At 50.1% G+C, this 11776-nt stretch overlaps 5 protein-coding genes across 6 annotated transcripts; 3 read left to right on the forward strand and 2 right to left on the reverse strand.

Annotated features, from left to right (window-relative positions):
• The first annotated feature begins 148 nt into the window (after positions 1 to 148).
• On the forward strand, positions 149 to 2773 carry FOIG_00854 (amino-acid transporter Arg-13). Its single transcript, XM_031197316.1, has 2 exons — positions 149 to 1071; positions 1120 to 2773. Exons 1-2 carry the CDS (start codon positions 964 to 966, stop codon positions 2005 to 2007), a joined length of 996 nt encoding a protein of 331 aa, XP_031073083.1. The 5' UTR covers positions 149 to 963; the 3' UTR covers positions 2008 to 2773.
• Positions 298 to 3345, reverse strand: FOIG_00855 (benzodiazapine receptor). The gene is made up of 3 exons (XM_031197317.1): positions 2902 to 3345; positions 2751 to 2838; positions 298 to 2700 (listed from the first exon to the last, which is right to left on the reverse strand). The coding sequence occupies exons 1-3, from the start codon at positions 3011 to 3013 to the stop codon at positions 2343 to 2345; spliced, it is 558 nt and encodes a 185-aa protein (XP_031073084.1). The 5' UTR covers positions 3014 to 3345; the 3' UTR covers positions 298 to 2342.
• On the forward strand, positions 3282 to 6077 carry FOIG_00856 (cell division control protein 6). Of its 2 annotated transcripts, XM_031197319.1 has the most exons (3): positions 3282 to 3390; positions 3528 to 3846; positions 3906 to 6077. In XM_031197319.1, exons 2-3 carry the CDS (start codon positions 3798 to 3800, stop codon positions 5666 to 5668), a joined length of 1812 nt encoding a protein of 603 aa, XP_031073086.1. In that variant the 5' UTR covers positions 3282 to 3390; positions 3528 to 3797; the 3' UTR covers positions 5669 to 6077. The 2 variants fall into 2 exon arrangements, with proteins under 2 accessions (XP_031073086.1, XP_031073085.1); XM_031197318.1 differs by having other exon boundaries at positions 3292 to 3846.
• Positions 6078 to 6865: 788 nt separating this feature from the next.
• Positions 6866 to 10412, forward strand: FOIG_00857 (uncharacterized protein). The gene is made up of 3 exons (XM_031197320.1): positions 6866 to 6888; positions 6989 to 8070; positions 8123 to 10412. Exons 2-3 carry the CDS (start codon positions 7438 to 7440, stop codon positions 10058 to 10060), a joined length of 2571 nt encoding a protein of 856 aa, XP_031073087.1. The 5' UTR covers positions 6866 to 6888; positions 6989 to 7437; the 3' UTR covers positions 10061 to 10412.
• Positions 10284 to 11686, reverse strand: FOIG_00858 (molecular chaperone HscB). The gene has a single exon (XM_031197321.1). The coding sequence runs from the start codon at positions 11655 to 11657 to the stop codon at positions 10737 to 10739; it is 921 nt and encodes a 306-aa protein (XP_031073088.1). The 5' UTR covers positions 11658 to 11686; the 3' UTR covers positions 10284 to 10736.
• Positions 11687 to 11776: the final 90 nt, after the last annotated feature.

The following is an 11776-nucleotide window of genomic DNA, read 5'->3' on the forward strand; positions in this document are numbered from 1 at the left end:
GTGGGTAATCTTATCAATCAGCGATCAAGGTGCAGGACGCTAGTCAGGAAACTTCCCCAAGGGGTCAAGGTCCGTTCCATATTGCAGGGGAATTCCAAGTGATCAGGGAGATCAACTTTGCAAATGGATCCGTTTGACCCGGAACACTACTCAGACAATATTGAGAAAAACCCCTCGTCCCCTGTTGAACCACAATTATACGAGACGAACGTAAAGGAACCCTTGAAACATCCAGCTCCAAGGTGTGCACGTTCGATCTGATAAAGAAAACTATAGTCTGATTGGTTGAATCTTTGTGAAAAGCGGGCGATCTGATGTCACATGCTGAAATGTAAAGAGAATTTTCTCTTTGGGGCCTGATGCCCGAAAACGACTCTCACAGCAAGCATCTCTCTGCGTGACGGTTCACCTTGCAAATTCGCAGCACAGGGCAGCGATTATATGTCACAGGCATTGCCCACAAAGTTGCGTTGCACCTTGACAGATCAGCTTGCCCTGTAGCTGCGAGGACATCATATCCTTCTAATCCTCGTTTACCGACTTTCGGCGGTTGTTCCACTGACTGCGACTGCGCTTCAGCGACACATAGCACAGCTATATCCGATGCATCCCGCACCCTAAACATCTCAAATTTGTCTACTTGTCAACCACCTGGGTAGCTTCTGGATACTGCTCGGCGATACATCGAATTTAAAGGCACCAAGTACCCCGAAACTGCAGCCTTAGTCTGTGTATCTACCTTGCCTTACCTTAACTACCTTACTGGACCCATCCTCCGATCGCTTATAATATCACTGGAGTGCCCCTCCTTCGAAGCTTTTTGACAATACTTACTAGGTAGCCACGACACCGCTTTCCAACACTTGCTGTCAACCCTAAATACGGTGCTCAACATTATACGTCGTTTCTCTTCGCCCGTACATTCTTCTCTCGAGATCGCATTTGATTAGCGCCATCGTTTCCATGGAGCCTAGCCCTGTATCTGTGGAGGTTGCTGGCCATGCGCCCAACTTCTCCCTCAAGGAAAAGACGGCGCTTGTGGAGGCATTTGAAGACGTACTATGCGGATCGGTATGTGTCTTCGTTTGAGCCAGTTCTTTGAATACTGACTTTTATCAGTTTGCTGGAGCTGTGGGCAAATACATCGAGTATCCGTTCGATACGGTCAAAGTGCGGTTACAGAGTCAGCCCGATCATCTCCCCTTAAGATATTCTGGTCCATTGGATTGCTTCCGGCAGTCTATCAAAAGTGATGGAGTTCTGGGGCTCTATCGTGGCATTACAGCTCCCCTAGTGGGTGCTGCAGCAGAAACAAGCAGTCTATTTCTATTCGAGAGTCTTGGTCGTGAATTACTGTTCACGAGCAGCCTAGTTTCCCGAGAACAAGGACTCTCACTGCCATATCTCTGGCTGACAGGTGCATTTTCTGGAGCTTTCACTTCGTTTGTCCTCACTCCAATTGAGCTTGTCAAGTGTAGGATTCAGGCTCCCATGTCGGCTGATGGATCTGCCAGCCCTCCTCTCCGCCCTATACCTGTCATCAAGCAGGTTTTCCGCCATGAAGGCCTTCGGGGCTTTTGGCATGGTCAGCTTGGTACACTGATTCGAGAGGCTGGTGGTGGTTCTGCTTGGTTTGGTGCCAAGGAGACAGTAACAAGCATGTTCTACCAGCTCAAGACGAAGACCGCGACATCAGCAACAGAGAAGCAGATGATTCTTGATACACCCTTACCGTTCTGGCAGCAAGCGATTGCTGGCGCATCAGCGGGTGTGTCATACAACTTCCTCTTCTTTCCTGCAGATACCATCAAATCACGCATGCAAACCTCGACTGTCAGCGACCTACGCCAACGACGAACATTCTGGAAAGAGGGAGCGATACTTTGGGAACAACATGGGATACGAGGCATGTACCGTGGCTGTGGTATTACATGCCTCCGGTCTGCGCCAAGCTCTGCCTTCATATTCATGGTTTATGATGGGATGAAGCGGCACTTTCCTTTTTGATGATAACGGAAAAGAAAACTGGTCGAGATGATGTGTGTGATAGATCGAGTTTCAATATCACTTGGAAAGGAAATTTTATCTACGGATAGCAGCGACTGGTCAAAGCATCTATGGCGTTCAAATTTTGGTTTGACATAATGTCGATTATTGAATTGGAGCATCAATAGAGGGTATCTCTCTGGGGTCGAAAGAAGATAGCAAGGACGATGCTTTTGATATTAAGGGGATAGAGCGAGTTTGGCTTTGAAATAACACAAGCGCAACAACATATAACAGTCCTTGTTGTAGACCAATACTCATGACTTATGCAGAGCTGCATTCATCATAAGATGGGCTTACTCGTCCTTTACCTCCTTGGTCTTCAAGTCCCAGTTGTTCAGATGACCAATGGTAGTGCATAGGTAGGTCGCAAAGCTGAGCCAGCCGAGGTAGGGAACTTGACTCCACGCAGCAACAGAATCAATGGAACTGTAGAGGTAAGTAAGGTAGCCGTTGACGCCGAGCAGGGTCACGATGTCAACCGACGCCTCGATTGGTCGATACAAGCCGAAGAAGAGGGGGGTCCAAATAAGGTTGAGGCCGAGTTGAATTGAGTAGAGCGTCATTGCACGTCGAGTGTTCACGATAGTCTCAGGGCTTGAGAAGGGAGAAAGACCAATGTCAGCAACTCGGTAGGCGGCATAACCCATGAGACTGAGAAGGGTTAGTTATGAACGTCAATGACTTAGCCTGGCGATCCTCACCCGTAGAGGACGGTCCAGACAGGGCCAAACAGCCATGGCGGAGGTTGAACCGAAGGTTTCTTGAGAGCAAGATAGGTCTTCTGAGTCTCTAGAGCCAGGGAATGAATTAGTCAATGGTGATCGATTGATATGGACGTGAAGGTCAACTCACGAGTGGCACTGAAGCCAACGGCTGTCCCAAGGCCAATGGGCAGCAAGACGGATAGGGCGGGCTTCAGGAAGACCGCGTCAGGCAGTGTGAGCGCGGGAATATATGTAGTCATGATGAGCACTTTACTGTCGGCGATCTTGTTGGCAGTAGATGAGGGATGAGCAGAGAAATTAATTTTAGAGGTATCACAGCTGCATAATAATATCCAACGACTGAAGGACAATGACGTAATCCATTTTTGGGGGAAGGTATCCAATGCCGAGGCCCGGAGTTGTCAGATCATTAATTAGGTGTAGAGTGGGCTGACAGATTCAAAACTCAGATGCAGAGCATAAAATGGCTCCATCACGATCGAATTAAATGCCATGAATCTATGCAGAGTAGACCTGTCAATGCTTCTCGGTAGCGAACTGGCTACTCAAATAAGACAAGGGGAAATTTCTTGTGACTCGGTCTCTAAGCAACGAATACGTACTCCTGTACTCTGTAGTACCCTCTCCACCGCAAATTGATATCCAATCCAATTATCACATTAGCGGACCAATGACCAGCCGCGATTCTCAGGGGTCTGGGGCTTGATTTACGCGTTAGAGTGGTGAATTGTGGCTGACTTAACCGCGTCTCAGTGCACTGACCACATGTTTAATTGATCGTGGCCCGCAGGTCGCGTTTCTACGCGACTTCAACACGTCTTATGCCATATCGTGGCGCGAAGCGCCCTGAGTAATGGGGCTCCATTCTTAATATTCGACGCAGGACATAACCTGCAGTTGCTTTCGGCAAGCACCCCTCTTGCAACTTCCAGACCTTCACAACCCTATACCACTGATTGTTGGAAAGTGCTCTCGGCTTACAACTCTGCATATCTACACAAGTTGGAAGGAACCATTATAGCCATGGCTCGAGCAACACTAGGAAAGAGAGCCCGCGGTATTGATGAAACTGGTGAGTCTCTTCTGGCGGAAGGAACAAGAGCCTTGCTTTACTAATATTATGATTTAAAGACATGCCCTGCCCAGTGGCTACTCCTACGAAACGAAGTCGCCGCCTTGCAAAGGCTGTTTCATACAACGACGAGAACCAAGATCCTGCATGCTCCCCGTTCGATGATGATGAAGAAAACGACATATTGGCCGAGCTACCTGCCCGGAACCGAAAGTCTCCCTCACAAGCGTCCACAAAGCAGAATCCTGTTACACCCTCGACACCTCGGCATCGAGATGCACTTTCAGTACCTCCTACTACGCCTCGGCATGCTGTCATGTCGGCAGGCAAACTCTTCAAGCGACTCACACCACAAACACCACTTTCACCAAGCACCATCCAAACCATTTACCATTCAGCACGACAATTGTTTGCCCGTGGAGCTGAGCCTGGCCAACTTATCGGCCGAGATGCAGAACGAAACCAGTTGATGGAATTCCTCGGACGATGCTCTTCGCCTACCCCTAACGGTTGCCTTTATGTGAGCGGTCCACCAGGCACGGGCAAAAGTGCCATGATTACCGAGATAACTCGACAGTTTGCCAACCGCAAAGGTGTCATGTCTGCATATGTCAACTGCATGAGTGTCAAGTCTTCTAAAGATCTCTACACCACACTTCTCGGCGCGCTTGGCCAAGGTTTCGACTCTTCCGAGGCAGATGCGATTTCGAGCTTGCAGGCTATGTTCGTGCCCAAGACACAGTCGGCAACCGTCTATCTTGTTACCCTGGACGAGATCGACCACATTTTGACGATGGGTCTGGAAAGTCTGTATCGCGTGTTTGAGTGGTCGCTACAAAAGAACTCATGCCTGGTTCTTGTCGGTATTGCCAACGCCCTGGACTTAACTGATCGTTTCCTTCCTCGACTCAAGGCCAAGAACCTGAAGCCTGATCTTCTGCCATTCCTGCCCTATACCGCAGCCCAGGTCAAGAACATTATCACCATGCGACTCAAGTCCCTGATGCCTGCTGATGGAAAGGAGGGTCACGTGCCATTCATTCACCCTGCTGCTATTGAACTCTGCTCCCGCAAGGTTTCGAGTCAGACTGGGGACCTTCGCAAAGCCTTCGAGATCTGTCGCCGTGCACTTGACTTGATTGAGACCGAAACGCGTCAGAAGTACGAGGAAGAAGCGAGGGAAGAACTTCTACAGATGACCCCTTCGAAACGACCTCTTGGGGAAAACATCAACGGCGCGTCCGGTGGTTCAAAGACCGTGTTTCAACTAATGGCGAATTCTTTGAAGGCTCTCACAGCAGAAACTGCACCCCGGGCATCGATCGGACATCTGAACAAAATCACAGCAGCAGCTTTCAGCAACGGAACGACACAACGACTCAAGGCACTTAACCTCCAGCAGAAGGCAGCACTCTGTGCCTTGATAGCTTATGAGAAACGAACTCGGGCTGCCGCTAAGATGGCCAACAACGGCGCCACACCTTCCAAAAAGAAGTTTTTGGCACCAACTATCAAGACTTTATTCGATGCTTACTGTCAGCTCTGTACTCGCGATTCGGTTTTGCACCCTTTATCGAGCTCTGAATTCCGCGAGGTTGCCGGCAGTCTCGAAACATTGGGGTTAGTCAACGCATCCGATGGAAAGACGGGAAGCCTTGCCGCACCACAAACACCCAGCAAGCGAGGTCGCAAGACTCTTGCCGCAAGTGGAGATGAGCGGAGAATCACGAGCTGTGTTGTAGAAAAAGAGATCGAATCTGTAGCCGACGGCGTTGGCGCAGGCATCCTAAAAAGTATTTTGAGTGGAGAAGCATTGGATTAGACTGCAAAAAGCATTCAACGGAAAGGTATCATGGCATAGCACTGTATGGCGTTTTGGCTTGAGTTATTAACGATGGGTTCTTTTCATTACTTTTCATCATTGTCTTGTATCATACTGCGCCAGGCGGTAGCATGGGTCTGGGCGGGATTCCAGAACTCTTTGCATGGATAATGATACCATGTACCTATGTAATTGTAGTTTGAGATTTGTTTGAGCCGCAGCATAGAATTGGTTGGGGGTGACGAACAGACTAGAAAGTTAAAAAGGCATGATAACATAGAACAAAAGAATACATTGGAAACCACCTCATTGAAATGGTTGAGTGCCATGGCTCCTTGTCGAATAGACCTTTCGTTACCTCATAGCTTTTTACACTCGCGGAAATTTCATAGAGTCTAGCAGAGTCGATAACAGTCGAGAACCCTGTCAGCCTACCTAGCCAGATGCAATGTGCCCTTGCATTATTTTGACGATATCAAAAGCATCTCTACATATATTGCAACCCAGGATTCGTCGGCCTCACCCCACGACAAGGTTCCACTAAGGAACGTGTCTGTCGCGTCATGGCCAGCAGTGGCGTCTGCACCGGATCCATCCGCGCCGCATGTTAGACTAATCCTATGGATGTGGTTGGCAAGGAACACTGCATCAGGTAGAGAATGCTGTGTTTCGCGTCCGTTCTGTATGATGGCGTTAAAGCTGACAGCCCGGAAACAGTCAGATACTCGGAGGAAGTAAAAGCACAGGGCAACGGTAGTCCAGCTGTGATTCTGGCAGCCTCGACGACAGAATGCACTCAGCTGGCCGTTTCCGCTAGTCGCCAGACCTGTCACTTTTTACCATCCATGACCCAGGCATTTGGCAGGAAATGTGAGCCAAGCTCGTCGAGACTTTAACCAAGCTTTTCTTGGCGGTGCGATGTTCTACAAAGCCTTGGCATCTGCAGGCTGACAATCTGGGTAGGGCAGATTCGAGATGCCGTACATGACTGTACTAATATGAGAGATCAAGTCATATGCCCAATTGACAGAAATTTCATCTTCAATCGGGGGATGTGCTTTGCATTGAGGATTTCATAGTCATGCCCACTTCGCATATTTTCGCCGCGCCTGAAAATGGTTGCTCTTATCCCAACAAGCTCCAACCGTTTCTCCATCTTGCTCGACACCGTTCGGGAGGCGCTAGGGACCACTACGGGGACCTCTGCAGCCGCTAGGAAGGTACCTTTCCAATTGGCTCTTTCACCCCCTCCCGTCCATCCCGCGATTGCAAACCTTCTATCATGCTGGCTTACAGGTACTAAGGCAGTGTGCTAGTTAGTGCCCAGTAGGTACTGAGTATCGTCCGTCACTTCTACTTGCTGCCGCTACCGCCGCCATCCATCTCCGCCTCCACGACCCAATATTCGTCATTCGCTCACTCAGGTCACATTTTCTGCCTCAACTCATCTATAGTGTATAGTATTTGTATTTCTGATTGGGCTTATTGTTTTTCATATTCTCGGCCGATTTCTTGGATGTCGATCTCGCACCCTCTCGTACCCCTCCTGCAGGCTTAGAACACGCAGCCGCAACCGCCGCCGACGCGCCCACAGATTGAAACGCCTCTGCTTCAACGTTCGTACCCGCCGCATACATATAATTCAACGGCTTCCCGATAAGACTTAAAAAATAATCCAGAGCAAGAGGCTGCGAGCTCTCGCTCCAAGGATTGCGACGTCGGTTTTCTGAGCTCGACGTCGCTCTCGACCTCGGATCCTGGTCCTTCTTATGCCTTTGGCACCACGTCTGGGAATGGGCCGCCGGTCGAGATCTTCTCCCTCGCTCTCCAATCCCACAGGAGCTCCTGGTCCTGCGAACCCTAACGTTCCAAATACGCCTACGAACCTCGAGATATCTTCTCCTGCTGAGTCTGCTGGCTCAGCGACCTCTCCCGCCCCGCGGGCTACCTCCCCCACCGCATCTACCACCTCTTCTACGCGCCCAAGATTTCTTTCGCGCCTGAGCCTCCCTCTCTCGCTCCCTTTGCGCAATCGGAATCGCAATATCACCGACTTTCATATTCGTGCTGAGGAACCACACCGTCGATACAGTGCTGGCGACAATGTCCGTGGTGCTGTCGTCATAGTCGTCGTAAAACCTGTTCGCATTACTCATTTAACCGTATCGTTACACGGATATGTCCGTGTCTTAAAAGATCCGACTTCGGTCGCAAAAGCGCAAGGAAGTATCGTACTACCGCAGAATGGGGACTCGGCGCGCCCACGATATCACGGCAATGGTCTCGCAAGCCTTTTCCAAGACGAGCAGGTATTAAGCGGCGAGGGGAGGCTGGAACCTGGCAGATACGAGTTTGGGTTCGACCTACTGTTTCCTGACAAAGGGCTTCCAAGCAGTATTGACGTAGGTTTACTGCTTTCCTCAATTATTCTCTCGTCACTAATTTACCGTGCAGTTCGAGCGAGGGACCGTTTCATATATGGTAACAGCCACGCTAACTCGACCAACATCGATTGCCCCAACATCATCATGCGAGCGAAAAGTTATGTTAGTAGAGGATGTGGATGTTGGACTGCTGCCTGTCCCTCGGCCGCGCACTATCTTCTTGGAACCGATATCGAAACGAAATCGTAGGAGAAAGTCTATGGTGATGGACAAATCAACTGCAGCTCCCTCCGAGATCAACGAATTCAATTCGGAGCAAGATCCTTTGGAAACACCAACGGAAGACCTTCGTGAGCAGGTGACGAATCCGAGAAGTCCAATACAGAGCGATATGCGAAGCGAAATCAGCGGCGAAAGTGGCGTCAGCAACAGCACAAGCTTGAGTAGGCCGGAAGCCGCGCTGTCCCAGGTCGGGACACTCACATCGGCTAAGCAACAGGCAGTTGATAAAAAGACGATTACCGCGACAGTTGAGCTGCTGAAGGGCGGTTGCTTGCCGGGTGATGCCGTCTCCGTGCGGGTCACGGTTCAACATACCAAAAGGGTGAAGAGCATGACTGGTGTGATTGTAACACTCCTCAGACAAGGCAAAATCGACAGCAACCCACCGAGTGCTCTGTTTGACGAGACTTTAAGTCGTGACGATGTGGCTCGCATTGATAAGGAGGATGTGTTTCCACGATCTCGGACCGGTTTGGGTGGTCTTTCGTTGACATCTTCGAGTTCTACAAGCATATTCCGTAAGGACCTTGACCAGAACATAGCACCACTAATCATCGACCCTAACACCATGCAAACGTCGGTCACCGTGACCGTTAAGCTACCTGACGACTCCTTTCCGACAATTAAAGGTGTGCCTGGAGAGATGATCAGCTTCAAGTATGTGGTTGAAGTAGTTGTTGACCTTGGTGGGAGACTGTCAAATCAAATGCAAACTGGCCCAGCCAGATTCGGTCCTTATGGCCATGGAAGTGCAGACAATCATACATACGGGCCAAGAAGAGGCGCTAATATTGCAGACACTTCTCAGATGCGCCATGAAAAGGGCGTTATCGCGGTATCGATGGAAACAGTCGTTGGCACAACTGATTCATCTCGCGGTAAGAAAAAGTCGAGAGCTTCGCCCACTTCGCGAAGCGTACAGATTCTTGAAAGCGACGAAGAAGAGGTCCTAGGCCAAGAACCAAATTACGCCGACGATCCTCCCCTTGAGCCATACTCGAACAGCACGCCACTCTCGCCTGGTGGTTATTTTCCATCACAGGCCAATGGGAGCCGACTTCCAACGATCCCTTCTCATCCTCCGCAGCCATATTCACAACTGGTTCCGGTGCAACACCCGTCGCTCCGGCCTCAAGACGTTGCTGGGTCAAATTTAAGCGGCCCTGTTCATTCTCCTGCCGCGCCTTCATACATCCCACCTCCGGAGATACTTAATCAGAACAATCTTTCCGAGAAGGAGAGGATTAGGCAAGCAGAAACACGACTTTTACCAAGCCAACCGCCGGAAGCGGGCCCATCAACAAGTCATGATGACGAAGATATATATGATGCAGAGGATACGCCCCGTGTTCCTGGTCTTGGTGGGGGCTTTGTTCCAAGTGCTCCCAACGCTCCAAGTGCCCCCGATGCGGGACCTTCGGCTCCTTCAGAAGACGATGTTGACTTGCCAACAGTGCTTCTCCCAGGGGTTGTTGAAGACAAGCAGGAACTCGAACGTCGAAGGCTTTTGAACGAAGCCAGTGCGCCGCCAGATGTTCCTGAGGACATGCAACGACGAGCGGACGAAGGCCCATCGAGGGAGGCGGAAGCTGATGCGGAAGCAAGCGCTCCAAGTGCCCCAGTGGTGGATGATTATGATGATTTTCCAGGTTACGGATCTAGTGCGGGACCTTCTGGGACTTCGAGGCATGTCGATGGAGAGCAGCTGCCAGCCTACCAAAGATAAGCTGGTGTACGTAGAGGCGTGTGTATTGCATAGGCGTATGAGTGTATGGGATATGATGGGTATGCTATATAATTTGCTGGCGCATAGGTGGGAACCCTAGCGTTTGGATATATGATGAAAGTCAAATCATGATAAAGTTGTTACTGCCTGTACCAACAAATAACAATAATTACTATTGAGGATGAAGATTAGCTTTGAGCTGAAGTTATTTCTTGTACGAAGTTCCCAGCCATTGATTTCAGTAGGAAATCAGGATCTACTATCTAACTCTGGAGATATTCATACAATGATATACAAAGAGGGTCACCAGTACCGTGAAGTCAGTGCCAGGCACCTCGTCTTCGAGGTCATCGGTCATCTCGAGGTTGCAGGACAAAGAAAAGTCCCAAACCCCTGCAACATGTTGCATATCTTCGATCTAAGATTGATGAACAGCAATCCACTCCCTAGTCGAATGCGAAAAACTTGCTTGACACATCACTCCAAGAGGAAGCTCCAGGCCTGAATCCACTCCCATTATAAGATGCTGTCGTCAATTAAAACCATGCGAGTATCTTCAAAGCAGCGCTCATGATACATCGGTCAAGTCTGGTCGCATATTTATCTTATCTATCATGTCAAGAGAACCTGGGTGGTACCCAAGCAATGCCACCAGGACTTTTTCGTTTCTGTCTATTTAATGCTGCAGCACAACATGATGGCCCCTCTCCCAGTTATCCAAACTTTCCTTGATATTGACCCAATAGCGCAGACGCACAGCCTCATGTTTCGCAGCCTCGATATCATCATGCTGAAACGCGCGCTCGAGTACCTGTTCACTCTCCGCAATGCGTGCATCGTTCGCGGCACGAGGTTCGTCTAGATCCTCCTCGTGCTCGGCATCCTCAATCTCCTCGCGCGCCTCAAGCACAAGCATTAATAGTTCTGGCTCTTCCACCTTGAGGGTCTCATCGTTGGCGACGTCGACACCTCGAAGAGAGAGTAGATATTGTGCTCGCAGAAGAGGGTTAGAAAGCGTCTTATAAGCCTCATTTATGAGCGCTGACATGGCCTCGGCACGAGCTTTGTCCTGAGCAGGATGCATATCCGGATGAGCCCGGGCTTGCAGACGGAGAAACTCACGGCGCAAAGCGCGAGTATCGATGGGAAAGTGTCCTGCCGGAGGAGGACCATCGGGAAGCGTCTCAGGGAAGAGGTCATAATGTGTCGAGGGTGGTGCACCGGACGAGGCCGGTTCTTGCTCGGCCTGCGCGGCACTAGATACGGCGCGGGCATGAGCTCTGTTCGTTGCTGGGCCCCGAACCGCCACTGCGAGAGCTACATGATGTCGTGTGGGCGTCGCTGCTACAGACGGTCGATGCGATGGCACAAGAGTTGAAGCTCGGCGAACTCGGAGTTGACACCGGACACAAAGCCGAGAAAGGTCGCGCACGGCGGGAGAAGTAATAGAGTGTCGCATGCTTTCAGGGCACTGAAGAACAAAGGTCCGGAGAAAGAAGGTATGTAGGAGTGCACTGAAATGAATGAATCCGAGACAGGAAATTTTACTGATAAAAAATAGATGGTCGTTCCTGGCAAGTATAGCTTTGGAAGGCATTTTCCCGATGGATGTCGTAATAAATCGTTAGCGCAAATTTGACCTCATCGGTTGTGGCGCGCAAACGGCTTGATTTGTGGCGTTGGGTTGTCATGATGGGCTCTGTACCTTTACCTCTA

This window comes from Fusarium odoratissimum, assembly GCF_000260195.1.
Source record: "Fusarium odoratissimum NRRL 54006 unplaced genomic scaffold supercont1.1, whole genome shotgun sequence".
In the NCBI taxonomy this organism is placed as follows: domain Eukaryota; kingdom Fungi; phylum Ascomycota; class Sordariomycetes; order Hypocreales; family Nectriaceae; genus Fusarium; species Fusarium odoratissimum.